The 20,299-nt window shown below is 37.5% G+C and overlaps 1 protein-coding gene across 5 annotated transcripts in view; it reads left to right on the forward strand.

The window, feature by feature from the left end:
* PHKB (phosphorylase kinase regulatory subunit beta) overlaps positions 1-20,299 on the forward strand; it is a 230,101-nt gene that overhangs the window by 174,033 nt on the left and 35,769 nt on the right. For 4 of the 5 annotated variants that reach the window (XM_045293618.1, XM_004704693.3, XM_045293619.1 and 1 more), the window contains 7 exons: positions 220-302; positions 495-585; positions 11,896-11,957; positions 12,044-12,206; positions 15,157-15,238; positions 16,978-17,035; positions 19,162-19,252. In XM_045293618.1, the coding sequence (XP_045149553.1) occupies positions 220-302; positions 495-585; positions 11,896-11,957; positions 12,044-12,206; positions 15,157-15,238; positions 16,978-17,035; positions 19,162-19,252 (630 nt within the window). Of the gene's footprint in view, positions 1-219; positions 303-494; positions 586-11,895; positions 11,958-12,043; positions 12,207-15,156; positions 15,239-16,977; positions 17,036-18,132; positions 18,224-19,161; positions 19,253-20,299 lie in introns of all 5 variants that reach the window. The other variant, XM_004704694.3, reaches the window with a different exon arrangement.

Raw genomic sequence — 20,299 nt, forward strand, 5'->3', positions numbered from 1 at the left:
GGTAAAGAGTTACAGTCCCAGAAACTGACAGGGGCAGTTCTACACTGTCCTATATTGTCACTATAATTTGACTTCAACTTAATGGCAGCTAATTGTTGTTTAATATCCAAATACAGTTTGAATATGACTAATGTGTGATTAATGATTGCCACCAATGTTAATCTGGGCCAACTCAGATACTGAGCCATTACATCCTATCTCATTCTTATATTTTGATAGAATGCACTACAGTTCATTAAGCAATACTGGAAAATGCACGGACGTCCACTTTTCCTTGTTCTTATACGTGAAGACAATATAAGGTGGGTCAATGAAAGAACTAAGTAAGTGCACATATCTTTTCACAAAGCAAAGTCTTACATTTCGTTGGAGCTCTCTTAGTATGCGACAGAGTGTCCTGCATATGTAAAGTACACTTAGTCAATATTAGATTAATAATTTTTCATTCCATTGTTAATATGTATATTTTTTATTTCTCTTTTATGTTTTTTTAGAGGTAGCCGTTTCAACCCCATATTAGATATGCTGGCCTCCTTTAAAAAGGGAATGGTTGGAGGAGTCAAAGTTCATGTTGATCGTCTACAGGTAGTCTTCCGAATTTTATTGGGTTTCTGTTTCCCAGACAATTAATTCAAGGAGCCTGGTGATGTGTAATGAGGTTAACAGTTTGAATCTACCAGTTGCTCTTTCAGAGGACAGTCTGTTCCCATGAAGATTTAAAGACTAAGAAACCAAAAGGGCCAGTTCTGCTCTGCCTAATAGGCCTAATATGAGTTGGTCTGAATGCAATGGCAGTGGAGTTTGGGTTGGATAATTAATTCACAGATGCTGGGCTACTTAATATGTTGTATTTAAGGTTTATGTCCTAAAGTTTTATTCTGAACCTACCTGCCAGTTTAAGTTCTTACAATATCTTTGAGCAATTTTAGAGCTTTCCTAAATAAAATATTAGACTTCAGTAGCTGTGGTCGTCAGTGATGAAGTGACCCACTGTATAATCTTTGAGTTGGAGGGGTGAGTTGGCTGACTCCTGTTTGAGTGTTCCTTTCTTGGTTCCCTAGTAACACCAAATATTCTTTATTCGAGTCTGTACTTCATTGTAAAAGCATAATTGCCCCTCCACCTCTGTTGTTGTTGTTGTTGTTGTTTTGGTGCCTCATAGTTGGTTCCAATTCATAGTGACACTATATACAACAGAACAAAGACACTGCCAGGTCCTTTGCCATTGTCACAGTTGTTATATTTGAGCCTATTGTTGCAGCTGTGTCAGTCCATCTCGTAGAGGCTTTTCTTTTTTACAGTCCTTTACCTTAACCAAGCATGATATGCTTTTCCAAGAACTATTCTCTCCTGATAAACTTATCTAAAGTATGTAAAATGAAATCTCACCATCCTCACTTCTAAGGAACATTCTGGTTTTACTCTTTCTAAGACAGATTTGTTTGCTCTTTCAGTAGCCTTCAGCACTCAAAATATCCTTTTTCAGAACTATGGTTCAAATGCATCAGTTCTTTGGTGCTTCTTATTCAAGTCCACCTTTCACATGCATATGAGACAATTGAAAAACATAGTTCGAGTGAGGCACATCCTTTAGGCCTCTAAGTAACATCCTTTGTTTTTTAATTTCATTTCATTTTTTGTTTCAATTTTCTACTGTAAATTATAATTAGGTGGGGGTTTACATTTCAGATCAACTTTATATTCAACAGTTTAAAATACTAGTAACTGCCCTCTCCCACCTCCTACCCCAACATTTTACCCTTCGGTGGTTCCTTGATTTCTCTTTTCCCTCTTGTGGACTATTATCTTCTAATTTAATACCTATCATCAGTCTATCCTGTTCATTTATCTTTCTTCTCCATCCACTCCTTCCTCTCTCTTCCTCACCCTTGACTGTTCCTTGTAGTATGAAAGTCTGTACCCTTTTGGTTTCTCCCCCAAAGCAGTTGTTTCATATAATAGTTGTCTTTTTTTATCCCCACCCCCTCCCAAATTCCCAATAAAGCTTTACGTCAATTATTGTCCCTGTGCATCCACTCCTTCTGTGCTTCACAAACTGAGAAACCAAACAGAAACAATAAGAAACAAAAATCAAAGTGGCAAGAAGAAAATATAGATAGATGATAGATAGATAGATAGATAGATAGATAGATAGATAGATAGATAGATAAAATGCAAATAAAGCATAAGAAAGAATAGACTATGATTATTATTTTAAAGAACAGAGAAGAAATTTCTGTCATGGAACAAACAAGAAATACTTGAGCCGAGAATAAATTCAAGTTGGGTCAAGAGGAAGGTCAACTGACCAAATAACATATTATACCATGGTTCAATCCACCATCATCAAATTCACAATAATCTGACAGTAAAGCTGTTGTACAAATCTCTTGCCTGTGGCTAAAAATTTATCAGAGGCTTAAACTGACTAGATAGTCTGGAGATGGATTTGGGACTCCCAATACCCTCCATAACCTTCTACAAGGTGGGTATTAGAAATTTAAGCTCTAATACTTTTCCCTTCATCGTATTTGGATTTTGTCATTGTTGTCTGTGAATCACACAAACTTCTGTGCTTCTTGATGTGGGCTTAGTTGCTTCTAAGCTAGATGGCCACGTGTTTACCTTCAAGCCTTTAAGACCCCAGACGCTGTATCTTTTGTTAGCTGGACACCATCAGCTTTCTTTAACACATTTTGTTCTTTGATGTGTGATACCTGATTCCTTAGATCACACAGGCTGGTGTGCTTCTTCCATGTGGGCTTTGTTGCTTCTGAGCTAGATGGCTGCTTGTTTACCTTCAAGCCTTTAAGACCCCAGACACTATATCTTTTGATAGCCGGGCACCATCAACTTTCTTTAACACATTTGTTTATGCACCCACTTTGTCTTCAGTGATTGTGTCGGGGAAGTGAGCATCATGGAATGCCAGTTTCTGTAGCACTCTTATCTTCAGTGATCATGCCATATAACTTTTATGATTGACTAATTTCACTCAACATATTCTACAGGTCCATCCATGTCTTGAAGTGCTTCATGATTTCATCATTGTTTTTTTAATGTCTATAGTATTCCATTTTGTGTATGTACCAGAATTTCTTTTTCCATTTTTCTACTGAATTTAAGGTTTTTCCATCTTCTTCCTATTGTGAGAAGTGTTGCAATGAACCTGGATGTGTATATGTCTGTGCAGGTTATTACTATTACTTCTTTGGGATATATATACCCAGCAGATTGATTTGGGGAGCATATGGAATTTCTATTCCCATTTGGTTAGGTTTTTTTTCTTTGTTTCTGTTTTTATTTGTTTTATTCCCATTTGTTTAACGAAGCACTATGTCACTTTCCACAGTGTTTGTGTGTATTTACAGTTCCCCAAGTAGTGTATTAGTATGTTAGTCTTGGTAGACTTGAGAAATAAATTCAGAAACTATCATATTTGTAATTGTATATTATGAAAACATCTCGGCCCAGTCCAGATCATGTCCATAAATCCAGTATTGCCCATATGTCCAACACCAATCTATACAGACTCAAGAAATGCATGCAATGATGCTGAATGCAGGAAGATCACAGGCCTGTGAGTGGAAAAAGTATTGTGGATCCAGTGGTGGTGGAACCATTTCAGTGCTGGCGTAGCTCTCCACGTGGCTCCTCCAGCTCCGAGTCTCTGGCTCCATCAGCATAGCTCCATCTGGAATGTCTCACAGGGAGAAGAAGTGGAGAGTGTATCTGGCCTCCAGTGAGCTACTTATCTCCGTGGTGCCTCCAATTGAGGTCATCAAACTGAAACCTGATTGATAAGCTAGATTCCACCCCTACACAAGTTGACAGATTATGTAACTGCTACACAGCCTTCATTATGAAATATAACTCAATTTAAGAAAACCAAAATCCTCAGAAATCCAATAGATAGTATCATGATAAATGGAGAAAAGATTGAATTTGCCAAGGATTTTGTCTTGCTTGGATCCATAATCAGTGCGCATGGAAGCAGCAGTTAAGATCAAATAACACATTGTATTAGGTGAATCTGTTGCATAAGAGCTCTGTGAAGTGTTGAAAAGCAAGGATATTTTTTTGAGGACTAAGGTTCCCCTGACCCAAGCCATTGTATTTTCAATCATACTATATGCATGTGAAAGTTAGACATTGAATAAAGAAGAATGAAGAAAAATTAATGAATTTGAGCTATGGTGTTGGCAAAGAAAATTGAAAGTACCATGCACTGCCAAAAGAACAAGCAGATATGTCTAGGAAGATGTACAGCCAGAATGCTCCTTAGAAGCGAGGATAGTGAGACTTTGTCTCACATATGTTGCACATGTTATTAAGAGACACCAGTCCCTGGAAAAGAAAATTGTGCTCAGGAAAGTGGAGGGGCAGTGAAAAAGAGAAACACCCTTGACAGGATATATTGACATTCTGGCTGCAACAATGGGCTCAGACATAATAATTTTGATGGTGGTGCAGGTTTGGCCAGTGCTTTGTTCTGTTGTACATAGGATTATTATGAGTTGGAACCGAATTGATGGCACCTAACACCACCACCAACATGTATCTGTCATTGTACTAGTACCAGGCTGTTTTCACTACTGTGGCTGTGCAATAGGTCTAAGGTTAGGAAGTGAGAAGCCTCTTGTTCTTCTTACAGTGTTCTTATTGGGAATGATGAGGGCAACAAATGTGTTGATGTGCTTTACACAATTGATTTATAGTGTGATGAATTGTATGAGCCCCAATATTTTGATTTAAAAAAAAAAAAAGAAGTTCTTTGCTTATCCTGGGTCTTCCCTCACTATTTGAAGTTAGTAATCCCCTGCACCCCCTCCCCAACTTTTTTTTTTTAAAGAACAAAGTTACGACCTGGATTAGAATTATGTTGTACTTATAGATTGCTTTGGGTAGTATTAGGAGCCACAGTGGCTACTATCCTCAAGGTCAGCAGTTTGAAACCACCAGCTATTCCTCTGGAGAAAGACTGGGCTTTCTACTCTTGTAAAGAGTGACAGTCTCAGAAACACACAGGAGCAATTCTACCCTGTCCTATGGGTTACTGTGAGTCAAAATTGATTGGATGGCAGTGATTTGGTTGGGTTAGGTAGTATTGATATGTTCACAGTCTTAACGTCTCCTTAACTAAATAGTGAACATGCAATATTGTTCCTTTCATGTAGGTTTCTTGTAGTTGTGTTCTGTAGTTTGCTTTGTACATGTCTTCATTTCTTTAGTTTCTCTGGTTAGGTTTGTTTAAGTATTTCATTTGCTGGGGGTGGTGGTGTGTATGGCTATGGATTTCTTTTTCAAAGCTGTCTTTGTTAGTATACAGAAACCTGGCTTTTTTTTTTTTTAGAATTCCATTATATTAAAATTTCATTTTCAAGAAACTTTAAAACGCCACCTCATGTGGTTATATGATTTTTGTCCAATATGTCATGTCTGAAGACATTCTCCTAGTTGGTAGCTTTTCTTTCTTCCATTTTTATTGGGAGCTCTTAACAGACATTATAGCAATCTGTAGTTCAATTAGATCAAGCACGACTTACAATTGTTGCCACAACCATTTTCAAAACATTTTTTTTCTTCTTGTACTCTTTGATATCAGCTCCCTGTTATCCCCTCTGTCTCCCCTCCCCTACTCTACCTACCAAGAGCTCTTGTTATTATATTAAATATTATTATTGTTATTCTTTTTTCCCTCCAATACCTTACACCATCCAATGTATCTGTTCACCTGCAAGTCTGTTACTCGATTCCCTCGAGTGGGGTTATACAGTCATCATTGCTATCAATTCCCCATTCCCCCTCTTTCCCCCCACCCCTCTGTTTCTGTACCCTCAGGGAAACATTACTCCTGTTGCTATTTCTGAAGGGTTTATCTATCTTGGATTTTATGCATCGAACGATCTTAATTATACAATGAACATATGCCGGTTTAATGAGGTAAAACTAAGAACATAATAATAGAGGAAGGAAATATTAAAGAACGTGTTTCAACAGTGCTTTACTGCAGCCTGGATATATCAACCCTTCCATGTGGCCTTTCTGTGAGGGACTGTCCAATTATCTTACAGGTGGTTTTTGGGTCTCCGCTTTGCCTATGCTCCTTCCCATCAATTTGGTTGCTTGTTTTCAAGCTTCTGATGCCTATTCCTATTGACACCTCATGATCATACAGGCTGGTGTGCTTCTGCCATGTGGACTCAGTTGCTTCCCTGCTAGATGGCCACTTGTTTAGCTTCATGCCTTTAATACCCCAGATGCTATCTGTTAATAGCCAAGCACTTCCAGGTTTTCTCATCACATTTGCTTATGCACCAATTTTTGTCTTCATTAATCGTGTCGGGAAGTATCATACATTGCCACATTATTAAAACAAACCATTCTTGTACTCAGGTAACATTAGAGGCCAAAAGTCCACCTGCTTCCTTGTTTTATATAGATAGAGATATACAAAAAAAAACACTAGTATCTGCTAAATCTCTTGATTGCTTCCAACAATTTTCTGTTGGGATTTTTGGAGGTTCTTTGCCTATCTGTAGTCCTTTGATTTCTTTCTGTTGTCTGATCGCTATAGCAAAGACTCCTAGCACAATGTTGAATAAGGTGATGATAAGGGACTGCTTATCAGATTCCCATTCATAAGAGGAATGCTTTCTCTTTTCCCCCGAGTTGCTATAACATTCAAAGCGGTCCTGTACACAAATATACCCCATACAGCATGCCATTTGATTTCTTGAATGCTGCTTCCATAAGCTTTGATTGTGGATCCAAGCAAGATGAAGTCTTTGACAGCTCCAATCTTTGATCTCCTTGTCACGATGCTATCTATTTATCCAATTGTTAGGATTTTTATTTTCTTTATATTGAGTTGCTGGAGGCTGCAGTTCTTGATTTTCTACAGCAAGTCCTTTAAATCCTCCTCACCTTCAGCAAGCAAAACTGTGTCATTTGTGTATCAAAAGTTAATAAGCCTTCCTCCAATTCTAATGTCACTTTCTCTTCATATAATCCATCATCTCTGATTATTTGCTCAGCATACAGATTGAATACATAGGTGAAAGGATACAACACAACACATACCTTTCCTGATTTTAAAACATGTTCTCTTATTGTGTTCACATACCTTCCTCTTGACCCACGGACAGGTTCTGCATAAGCACAATTAAGTTTTCTGGAATTCCTATTCTTCTCAATACTATTTATAATTTTTTATGATCTATGTCGAATGGAGCCCTGGTGGCATAGTGGTTATGCTTTGGGCTGCAGTCCAACAGATCAGCTGTTCAAATCTATCAGCTGTTACTCGGGAGAAAGATGGAGTTTTCTACCCCCATAAATAGTTACAACAATCTCAGAAACTCACAGGGGCAGTTCTACCTTGCCTTATAGGGTCACTATGAGTCAGTGGCAACTTGAGGGCAGTGAGTTTGTTTTGTTTTGGATTTTTCCTTGACATAGTGGAATGCCTTTGCTTAGTCAATAAAGCACAAATATCTTTCTGGTATTCTTTTCTTTCTTTCTGATATCATAAGTGATATCCTTCATTTCATGTCCTCTTCTGAATTCAGTTTGATTTTTTTCTCAGCTCCCTGTACTACTGCAAACATCTTTAAATTCTCTTCAGCAAAATTCTACTTGCATGTGATATTAATGATATTTTTGTAATTTGCATATTCTGTTAGAATGAGTATAAATATGGATCTCTTCCATCCAGTTGGGTAGATAGCTGTCTTCCAAATTTCTTGGCCTAACAAGTAAGTGTTTATAGTGCTTCATCAACGTTTTCATACATTTCAATTGGTATCCTGCCAAATTGTGAACCCTTGTTATTTTGATGCCTATAGAGTAGCTTGTACTTGTTTCTAAAGTCCTATCTGGTCTGCATCATGTGCTACCTCTTGAAATGGTTTAATTTCACTGAGTTTTTTTTGTATAGTGACTCTGTGTATTCTTTCCATCTTCTTTTGTTGCTGCCTGGATCATTCACTATTTTGCCCATAGAATCCAACCCTTCAATATGCAACTTGAAGCTTGAATTTTTTTCCTTCGGTTCTTTCAGCTTGCTCTATAAGTGGTTTACTCTCTCCAACCCTCAAAACACACACACACACACACACACACAAATAATTATGAAGTCAGTTTCAAGAGGTCAAGGCTTTTCTATATTTTATCATTTTTTCTTTTGGAACCTTGTCCAAACTGATCATGGTGCAGGGACATAAGACTGGACAGCGTTTTGTTTCATTGTGCATGAGGTCCCCATGAGTCAGGGCTGTCTCCTTGACAGCTAGTAACAATAACATCTTCTCAGTACCTAGCATAGTGTGAGTTTAAGAAATAGTTGCCTAATATATTAACTAAAGAATAAGGAGTATAAGTGTGACTCTGCATCTTAGGTAGTATCACTCAGTAGACATTGGTTGCGGTTAGCACTGCTTGCTGCCATGGACACATCTTCTGCCTTCAGGGAGTTCATAGCCCGAGAATGCCTTGACTGTGGCTGGGGCATATACAAATGTGCACAACTGTTAGATCTTTGACTTTCCTCACATAAACCCCGTGAGGGAGTCCTAGAATCTTTTCTGGTAATGTGATCATTGCTCTGCTGCTGTTCTGCAACAGTACAGCAACAAAGAACTGCCAGAAAGTCAAACTGGATTCAGAAAAGGTTTCAGAATTTTAATTGCTGATGTCTTGGTTGAAATCATAGAATACCAGAAAATGTTTACTTTTGCTTTGTTGACTCTACAAAGGCATTCACTGTGCAGACCATAGCGAATTCTGGATAACATTGCAGATAATGCAAATTTGAGAACACTCGATTGTGCTCACACATAACCTGTACCAAGAGGCAATTGGTGAAACAGAAAGAGAAGATACTACATGGTTTTTTGTTTTTGTTTTTTTCACAGCCCATGGTTGGCAGCCCTTCCCAGATCATTTTATTGGGAGCTCTTATAGCTCTTATAACAATCTATATATCAGTTGTATCAAGCACATTTGTACATATGTTGCCATCTTTATTTTCTAAACATTCGCATTCTAATTGAGTTCTTAATATCAGGTCCTCTTTTTCCCCTCCTTTCCCCCCTCTCACCCTTGTGACCCCTTGATAAATTATAAATTATTATTAACTTCATATCTTACAACTACTGCTGTCTCCCTTCCCCCATGGTTTCTTTTCCCCTCCTCTCACCACCTACCCCCCACCCTCCTGGTATCGCTACTCCCATTTCTGTATCTGAGGGGTTTATCTGACCTGGATTATGTTTACTGAGCTCTTATCTGTACTTGTGTACATTCTCCAACTTAGCCTATGGCATGGTTTAAAATCAGGAAAGGTGTGTGAAAGATGTATTTTTCCAATATATGTATCCAACCTGTATACTGAGCAAAAAATCGTAGAAGCCGGACTATGTGAGGAAGAATGCATATCAGGATCAGAGGAAAACTCATTAACAACCTGAGATGCATGAGGCACACCTTTGTTTGCTGAAAGGAAAGAAGACTTGAAGCATTTACTGATGAAAATCAAAGAACACAACCTTCAATGTAGATTACATTTCAGCATAAGGAAAATAAACTATTCACAACTGGACCAATAAGCAACATCATAATAAATGGAAAGAAGATTGAAGCTGTCAAAAGATTTTAATGCCCGTGGAAGCAGTAGCCAGGATGTCAAATGATTTGTTGCACTGGGTGAATATGCTGGAAAAGACTTAAGACGTTAAAAGCAAATAATTTCACTTTGAATATTAAGGTGTGTCTGATCCAAGTCATGGTCTTTCAATCATTCCGTGTGCATGTGAAAGCTGGACAGTGAATAGGAAAGACTGAAGAACTGTTACATTTGAATTATTGTGTTGGTGAGCATTATTATATATACCATAGGCTGTCTGAGAAAAATAAATCTCCCTTGGAAGAGGTAGAACCAGAATGCCCTTTGAATATGTTATCAGAGGAACTAGTCGTTGATAAAGGAAAGAGGTCAGCAAAAAAAGCGAAAAGCTTCATCGAGGTGAATTGACACAGTGGTGCAACAATTGGCTCAAAAAGAATGATGAGTCTGGTCCAGAACTGGACAGTATTTCATTCTGCTCTACATGGTTGCTCTGAGTTGGAACTGACTCAGTGACACCGAACAACAGCTAGAGAAGAAGGCAACACAACTCTGGTTAGTGAGCCAACTAGAGCAGTGTTCCCTTATACCATATTCCTTCACATTTGTAAGGAAGAGTGAGCAAATGTAGAAGGTAATAAGAGAACACAAGATTGAACAATTACCTTGTATTTTAAATAATAAATCATGGCTTTCTTTTTTTATAATACATTTCTCAGTTGTCTGATGGTTCTTCAGGTAATTAGAAGTGGGACATATGCTAAAAATCATTTTGTAGATTATCCTTTGTTTATACTGTTTATCATGAACCGCTGACAAACAGAAACTATGTTTGAAGTCAACCTCCTTTCATTTACTCACTCTGTAATGAGGAACTAGTGGAAACTAAAATGACCGATATTGGTTTTGCCAAAACACAGAGAAGCCGTGGCCTGGATAATCAACATTTTCACAATCCTAAAAGATGAAAACTTGGCAGTGTCCCATCATTTGATGGAGCTGACGTATTACAGTGGTAGAATCAAAGGTGCCTCTCTCCCAAAGCAATTTAAACATTTCATCTTTGTTTGTTTGTTATTTCAAAATAATGTTTTATTGGTACTATTGTTGTTAGGTACTATCAACTCAGTTACTACACACAGCAGCTCTAAGCACAACAGAACAGAACATTGCACGGTCCTGCACCATCCTTAAAATTGTTCTTAAGACTGAGCCGATTGTTCCAGCTACTGTATCAACCCATCATGTGGGGGCCTTCCTCTTTTTTGCTGTCTACCCATGTTACCAAACATGTTGCCCTTCTCTAGCAACTAATCTCCTGACAATATGTCCAAAGAATGTAAGACAAAGTCTTGCCATCCCTCTAAGCAACACTCTAACCACACATCTCTGAATTATTTTAATTACAGCCTAAGAATAAATGCTCACAATTTTAAGAAAACTTTCAAGAAACAAAATACAATTCATATATTTATACTTTCCCGTTTATTATAAATCATGAACTTGTAGTTTGATGTGTAGGTTCTAAGGCACTTTTGTTATGTATGAAAACCTGATTATAGAGTGTACATTCAGGAAATTACTTACGACTTATGAGATAGTTATGGTTTATTGTGCCAGCCTGGTCGATAAACACATGTGGGATTAATTGAAGGGGGGAGAGATAAGTGGCTCCATGAGCCCCGTGTTTCTGGTTCTTGGGTTTCTTTCTCTCTGATGGTTGGACCAGGGTGCAGCTGCCTTAGCCAGTTCCCTGCTTCAGCTTGCAAGGCCAACTTCCTGCGAGACATCTCCTAGAAGAAGTCACATGGACCTACCCTGATGCAGCCCTGGATGCTCGAGCTGCCACATGGAGATCCCTGTCAGTGCTGAGTTGCTTACACGCTCACTGATTTGGGTTTCCTCCTGCAGTCGGCATCATTGCGTGTGTTTTGTGAGATTGAGGAGGACTTTGTAGATTGGTGTCAGACATATGGGCTAATGTTGGACTTAGGGGCTTGAACAGCACTGGGTGGGATGCTTTCTTAATGTACACTTATCCTTATATAAATATATATATATATCAATTCCTGTGGATTTGTTTCTCTGGTTTGCCCAGACTAACACACTTTATTTAGAAAATTGCAATATATACAAATGGAGAGTTAATATGATATTCAGCTTGTAAGTTGTATATGTTTTCTAAGTATACTTTTTTAGGAAGTATTACATACTTAGAGAAAAGTGTGACCACAGACCATAACATATGGCTTTGCTTAATTGCATTTCAGACACTGATATCTGGAGCTGTAGTAGAACAACTTGACTTTCTACGAATCAATGACACAGAGGAGTGAGTACCTTTGAGTTATCTAATTATTATGCTTTTTAAGACAGAAATAGAAGTCTGATTTTTTTGTTGTTGTTGCTAATTTCCAGAGTTCCAGAATTTAAGAGTTTTGAAGAACTTGAACTTCCCAAGCATTCAAAAGTCAAAAGACAAAGCAGCACCCCCAGTGCTCCTGAACTGGAGCAGCAGCCAGATGTCACCATTACTGAATGGAGAAACAAACCCTCCCACGAAATTCTTCAAAAACTGAACGTGAGGAGGATTCCATTCCCATATGTCACTGAGTGAGATTGGCAGAGTGGGAACTTTCATGACCTGGAGCTAGATAGTCTGTCTACTCCATGGACAGTAATGAGAGAATTTCTCATTGCTAGCATTAGTGTAGATGCTGAAGGGGAATGGAGGTGGGGCATGGTGGTATCTCGACCAAAGAAACTATTATATGGGCCACGTATTAGTTTCTTAGGACTGGCAGACAAAGTGCCACACCGGGGTAGCTTAAAACAGCAGAAATTTATTTATCCTCTCACAGTTTAGGAGGCTAAGTCCAAATCATGGTGTTAGCAGAGCTCTGCTCTAATAGAAGGTTCTAAGCAAGAATCCTTCCATTGTCTCTTCCTAGCTTCTGGCAGTTTGCACACACACACACAAAAAATCCTTGGCATTACTCTAATTTCTGTTTCTATTATCACATGACCTTCTCCCCTGTGTGTCTCTTTGTCTTTTCTCCTGTTCTCAGATACCAGTAGTACTTTATTATGACCTACCTAATCTAGCATGATGTCATTTTAACTTGATTCCATTTTAAAATATCCAATTTCCAAATAAGATTTCATTACTTGGTGCTGGAGGTTAGGACTCTGACATACTGGGTCATGTGGGTGGAAGGGGTGCACAATTCAATCCCCAACAATCCATGGGATCTCCAAATAGCTCTTTCAGTACACTCACTCTCCTTTTCCCAACCCTGTTCTTCTTACCTCTCCAATTGTTAAATCTAATGCTTGCTACTATAGGTCTTTCCTAACGAGAGCAATCCTATGACCACATTCATATGTGTGTGTGTGTGTGTGTGTGTATATATATATATATATATATATATATATATGATAGCAAGTTAATATTTACCTTTTTTAAGATTATTTACATTTTAAAAGAAGAAAGATAAGAATGGGGCATGGTCCTTACCTAAGAATGGTTGGTGTAGGCTATAGTACTTATTCAATAAAATAAAATTCTAATGGTAGAATTAGGAACTCTCTGACGTCCTGTAGGACACAAATTTGTGCATGTAGACTTATATATACCCTGCCAGACATCATCGGTGCTTCTGTTGATCAATATTTTGTAGACATATAAAAGCATGAATATGTTATAACAGGTGTAAAGCATATTGCACAATGACCTAATATATAATAAGCACTCTATAAGTGCTTTATTTTTTAAAATCATTTTATTGGAGGCCCGTACAACTCTTATCACAATCCATACAGACATACATTGCCTCAAGCACATTTGTGCATATGTTGCCATCATTGTTTTCAAAACATTTTCTCTCTACTTGATCCCTTGGTATCAGCTCATTTTCCCCCTGCCTCCCCCTCACTCACTCCCTTATGAGCCCTTGATAATTTACAAATTTTTTTTTCATGCCTTGTACTGTCCATGTCTCCCCCCATCCCCTTGTCTGTTGTCCATCTCCCTGGGAGTAGGTTATAGGTAGGTCATTGTGATCTGTTCCACCTTTCCCCCCCACCTTCCCCTTCCCCTCCTGGTATGGCCACTATCAATATTGGTCCCTAGGAGTTTATCTGTCCTATATTCCCTGTGTTTACAGCTCTTATCTGTACTCATGTACATGCTCTGGTCTAGCCAGATTTGTAAGGTAGAATTAGGGTCCTGATAGTGGGGGTGAGGAAGCATTAAAGAACCAGAGGAAAACTGTATGTTCCATCAATGCTACATTGCACTCTGACTGGCCCATCTTCTCCCCATGACCTTTCTGTAAGGGGATGTCCACTTGCTTATAGATTGGCTTTGGGTCTCCACTCTGCACTTATGGTTTTTTGCTCTGGGCCTTTGATGCCTGATACCTGACTCCATCAACACCTCACAATCACATGGGCTGGTGTGCTTTTCCATGTGGGCTTTGTTGCTTCTCACCTAGATGGCCGCTTGTTTATTTTCAAGCTTTTAAGACCCCAGATACTATATCTTTTTAAAAAAAATCAATTTATTAGGGCTCATACAGTTCATCACAATACATAGATCAATTGTGTAAAGCACATCTATACATTTGTTGCCCTCATTATTCCCAAAATTCGCTGCCTCTTGGGTTCCCGGAATCAGCTCATTTTCCTTTTTCCCCTCCCCCTCCCTTCCTCCTCCCCTCTCCCCCATGCACCCTTGATAATTTATAAATTATTATTGTATCTTATATTATACTGTCCGGCGTCTCCCTTCACCCACCCCTCTGCTGCCCGTCCCCCAGGAGGTTATATGTAGCTCCCTGTGATCAATTCCCCCTTTCTATACCCCCTTTCCCTCCTGGTATTGCCACTGTCACCCCTGGTCCAGAGAGGTTCATCTGTCCTAGATTCCCTGCGTTTCCACTTCCCATCTGTACCGCTGTGCATCATCTGGTCTAACCAGGTCTGCAAGGCAGAATTGGGGTCCTGGTAGTTGGGGGGAACAGATGCTATATCTTTTGATAGCTGGGCACCATCAGCTTTTTTCACCACATTTGCTTATGCACCCACTTTGTCTTCAGCGATCATGTCAGTAAGATGAGCATCTAAGAATACTGTGCCTTATTTTGTTCACATTGCAGCAGGGTTGGCAGCAGCATGATCTCTTCATTTATGAGTAAATAAGGTCATAAAGGAAGTGGTGAAATGACTTAGCCAAGTTACTGAATCAGGATTAATGCTCAAAGACAGCACATGTTCTTTATCTTGTTTCTTGGGAAATTTGATTATTAAATTTCTGCTACCTCAGTAACACAGCTTATCTATATGATATCTAATTAAAGGTTTGTATAATAGCATGTTGTGTTTGGTAGTATGTTAGTGACATTTATCTTTCGTTAATTTTATTTCAGGATATTTCCTATACGCATCATGTGGTTTTGTTATTACTTGGCCCCTGTGGTAATGCTGGTGCCCATTTCTTTCCAGTTACTCACAGTGATTTATGTTTTCAGGACTGCAATTGTCTAGCTAGCCAAACCATCCTGCTGGGTATACTGCTCAAAAGAGAAGGCCCTAACTTTATCACAAAGGAAGGTAAGATACCATGTCTTGGAGAATACTGTAAATAACACTACCTCTCCATTCTTAAATATATAGCAAATATGCAAAATAAATATCTATTGAAATATTACTAATTATTCCCATTCCTATTAAATCTTTTTTCCCCACTATTAAATAGAAAAAGTTCATCCATACCTGTTGGGATGTGTGAAATCCTAAATTGTTTTCATGCAATGATTATTGAATTGTTCCTCCCATTATCTGAATGGTGTTCAACCCCGGTTTCTGCTTTAGCATCTAATGGCTTCATTATTGTTTGTTGATGTTTTCCCTCTTACCCCAGTTATTTTGTGTAATTTTTCAAGCATAATATCAAATCATCATGTCTATATAAATTAACTCCTTATTTTCTGCAACAGCCATTCAGAATATTCAATGGCATTTTCCTCTAGAGCTATTTTTTAAAATAAAGCATTTCTGACCATTTCTATGCCCACCCTACATTAAGGTTGAAACTTGGGCTTCATTAAATATACCTTTGAATGTTGTGACACTGAGGAATCATCCTTGAGTTTTATCTTATGATCTGCTTCTGGCATTTTATAGCACAAAAAATATAGAATACACCTCAAGAACTTAAAGTCTAGCTACTAAAAGTTGTTAGCTTATCAGAAACTCATTTTCCAAGAGAAGCTTGCTTATTTCGTTAGAATTGGTAATAGTGGGACAATTAATAATATGAATTTTCTACTGATATACTAAATATGTTTGTTATTCAGATGAGGTTTACTTGCATTTTACATCATTTCAGATAAGTGATAAAATTCTCAAATATTATACATATGAAATTCAACAATTTTAAAATTTTTAGCTGGTTAAAGGAAGAAAAACTGTAAGCAAAATTCAAATGGAATCCTTCATGTTTCTAACTAGTCATAAAACTATAATTATAAACCAACTTATTTGGGACATTCATTGACATTTGAACTTTAGCTCAAACAGAAGAACATCTTAAAATCAAACATTTAATTGGCAATCTAGAATTCTGAATATAGTGAAAATGTCGAAGGCATTCAAAAAATAATTTTTATGACTTAAGATAATGTTCATATATTTGAAGGACTTTAAATTTTTAATTTGTTAAACATGTACTAAAATCTTGAATCAAGATATGATTTTATTGCAAATAGTTTTTTCAAAAGCTATGAGAAGTGAGTGTAGCATATACTACATTATAGATCTTGGTCTTTATCCTCACTTCCCTTTTAGTTTCACAAGATTAGCTGACAAAACAAGTCATAAGGCCAAATTGCAGCCAAAGGATAAATTTTAGTGGTATATTTTGAATTCTAGTACATGTCAGAATCATCATAGCCCATGTACATACCAAGAATCTATGTTTTGTGGAGCAAATAATATTTTATATTCAAAATTATTAATATTTACTCAATTTATTATTTTATTATGTTCCTAGTATTTTATTTTCTGCAGTAAATTGAAATAGCATTTTTATTTAAAACTTTGCATATTAAGAAAACTATTGAACTTCAACCAAGTTCAGACTCAGACTGAAATATGAAGTCCTGAGGGTTTCATACTTTATATATTTGGACTACTTATTTAAGTATGTCATGTAGTTCAGAATATTAATAGGTGGTTATGTTAACTCTAGTGGAACAAAATGCAAATTCAAAAGTGGTATTTTTTTATGGGGACAAATGTCATGCATTTAAGAGCTATCTTCAACAAAAATTCTGTTACCCAATGTCTAGGTACTGTTTCTGATCACATTGAGAGAGTCTATCGAAGAGCTGGCAGCCACAAGCTTTGGTTTGTATTGGTGTCCTTCTCATTGTGTTCTATGTCTGTGTTGTCATACTCTAAAGATAGTGGACCGCTCTTGAAGATGACTTTTCACTTTTTAAACTCCAAAGTACAGCACTGTCATTCTGCTTCTAACCCCTAGGAGCCTACCTACATTCCATTGTAGCAAGGCTCTTCCAAGATATTTGGGGGCTGGAGAAGTGTCAGTAAAGACCTTAGGGCTATAAGCCGGGGAGAATTCTTTGGAGTAATATGCTAATGACTATTTCCTACCATGCAGCACCTCTGTCCCAGCAACGTGCCTTAGGTTCCAATTTGCATTCAGAAAGCCTGTTCTGTTCTCATAGAAGTCCATGAAAAGAGAACAATAGTTCATTTAATCGTATGCTAAAATAATATTCTTAGAAATAGTTCTCTGGACTCTTACTTTGGCTGAATCTCAATTATTATAGTCCTTTCATTGAGAACTAATTTGCTCTACAAAGATAGTCTCTTCCCAGAGATTTTTAAATTATATGTAAATTGAGATAAAACTGTTTAAATTTGCAGTGGATTAGAAATGCCTCAATACATGATACACTGCATTTTGCAGCAAATCTAACAATTTTATTAGCAGAATCTAACTAAATTTGAAAACAAGAGTATTCCTTTAGTTACCAAGCATTATCAAAAAACTTTTAAAGTCTCAAGCAATGTCATAAGAAACTCCTTAATCCAATGAGGTTCGGGTTTCTAATCTCTAAAATATGGGGATTAGACAAAACGGTGTCTTACTAGTATTTCAATTTTATACTTTAAATAAATTTACCACTCCTCATGCAAGAAATAAGGTAATGATTCTGTGGTTGCATCTCTACTTTTCACTATAAATATTCTCAAAACACTAAGGCTTACAAACCAATAATGTTTTTTAAGGTAGTAAATTTCCAATGTGATCTACTTTTTTTTGGCTAAGTAAAAAAATAGTTCTTGCTTTATGTATAATACTTAGGTAACTTATCAGCTAACAGAAACTTAGAATACTGTTATATTTCAAATAACAAACTTACGGAAGTTGTATTTATTGTATTTTCCCTTTTATGGCTTTTTACTGGCACACACAGGTTGGCTGTACGCTACGGGGCTGCATTTACCCAGAAATTTTCTTCCTCTATAGCCCCACACATTACTACTTTACTGGTACATGGGAAACAGGTAACATGCACAGAATCTGGAAACTCAAGCTGCTTGAAATGTGTGGTCTTTTTTGCATTCTGAAGGTTAAGAATGTCGTTTGATTGTAGAGTGTGCTGGGTGAAAGCTTCTCTAGAAATAGATAGGAAATGTTTTTTCACTAACTTTATCATTAATGACTCATTTGCCAGGTAGTTAATTCTGTATTGAGATTAAGGAATATAAATGTTTTTTATAGGTCAGCTTCTGTAGATATTCTGTAATATAAGCAAATTGCAGTAATATAAACTGCATCTTTAGCATATTTTCTGTATATAAAAGTTCTACATAAATGTTTACTTTTTAGGGGAAAAAAATTAATGTCCTATATTTTGCATGTGCCATGCTTAAAACACCATATTTTGTCTACATTTTGAAGACATTTTCAGAAATGTAAAAATAACAGTGTGAATTCCTTTCCCCAGCATTCTGGCTTTATCATGATAAAAACTACTGGTATTTCATTGTAGCATTGCTAAAATGCATTACTAAGTGAGTCCTCTGCTCTAGAGATTTGGTTATCTATACACACACACACAAATTATAATCTAATGTGGCTATAGCAATGAGGATTTGTACTAGTGCCAGACTTAATAATGAATTTGTTCATGCAGTCAGAATGTCCACTTCTTCCTCCTAGCTCCCAAATGAAGGAATAATTAAATTCCTTTTCCTTTTGTTTTAAATTAATAAGGGCATGAATGATGCTTTTTGGCACAGCCTGGTGGAAGAGGTAAGGGCAAGGGATTTTTCACTGATATGAGATGGTTCACAGCCAAACATTTCTACAGTTTCTTCCAATGCCTTGAGCTCAGTGTGAGGACCCAACCATGCATATTTTTGAGACTCCCTAATCAGGGGCTCTGTTCAGCATCTTTTAAATTTGTGAATGTCAGGCCTGCTCTCTTCTTTGCCCCCAGGTCGGTTGTTCGCCATGCAGCAAGTCTTTTAAGTAAAGTAGTGGACAGCCTCGCCCCATCCATTACTAATGTTTTAGTGCAGGGCAAACAGGTAAGTAGCTGCTCTTCAGACCCTCACTTGATTCATCGTTATTAAGGTTTCTGGCTAGGACCCTTACTTTTAAATCTGGCAAACTTCAGTATAGGCCATTCACATCCAGGTCAATTGTGGCTCAAGCATTTCTACAATGGTTCCTTCCACAAGCAAAATCTAATCTTACAGGAGCACACTAAATATTTGGACCATGTTCTTCTCCTGCTGTACCATAGAGCTGTTTTTATTTCTTGTGTTAGCTTAAGGTTAGTGTAGTGTTGATATAGAAAATGGAATGACAGTACCCCACTAAATCAGACAGGTTGCCTGACAAGTGAATAGTGAAGGGCACACTTTCCTTTCCAATCAGCATGCTATTCATCTAGTCCTTAAAAAATGCCTTGGAGGCTCCCCTTTTTTAGCCATTTCTTTCTCCAGTTTTAGTGTGGCCCTCATCGCACCCAACAGGGCCTGCTCCATTATTTCCTTACTGAATCATTTCCAGTTAGAAGTGGTCCCTTTTTGCTCAGGGTTTTCCTAACCAATCTGTGACACTTCTCATAGTCAGTCCCTGCATACCAGTTCTCTTGAGTGTGTGTTTTTGCCCTGGGGTAGGATGTGAGACCTCAGAGGCCAGGGCATGCGTCTCATCTAGTATGTGTCCCAGTGTGCCTAGTATGGAGCTTGGCATGGAATATGCACTTCATGAATGTGAGGTGAATTGAACCTGTGCATGTGAGTATGCAGATTGACTTCTGGCTGCTGTTTTTCATATTGTTTTCTATAAGCTCTAATCTTGTTGGAATTACATCTGTTTGCCTTTCTTCTCTTCTTGTATTTGTTTGAAAGTTAACCTAGGAATATAATAAGCTTTAATAATATAAAGTACTTTATCACTGTTTAATGGAATCAACTCACCATATTTCAGGGCTTTTAATTCATTAAAATTGGAATTATTTTATCCACATCCAGCTTTTAGAATGTTAGAATAATATGCCATTTTTCTATAATATTTGATTACAGTGAAAAACTAACTGAACTAATACAAATTCCCCAAAAAGTCAA

Source organism: Echinops telfairi, unplaced genomic scaffold (genome assembly GCF_000313985.2).
Source record: "Echinops telfairi isolate 266 unplaced genomic scaffold, ASM31398v2 ScPeMD7_2291;HRSCAF=2852, whole genome shotgun sequence".
In the NCBI taxonomy this organism is placed as follows: domain Eukaryota; kingdom Metazoa; phylum Chordata; class Mammalia; order Afrosoricida; family Tenrecidae; genus Echinops; species Echinops telfairi.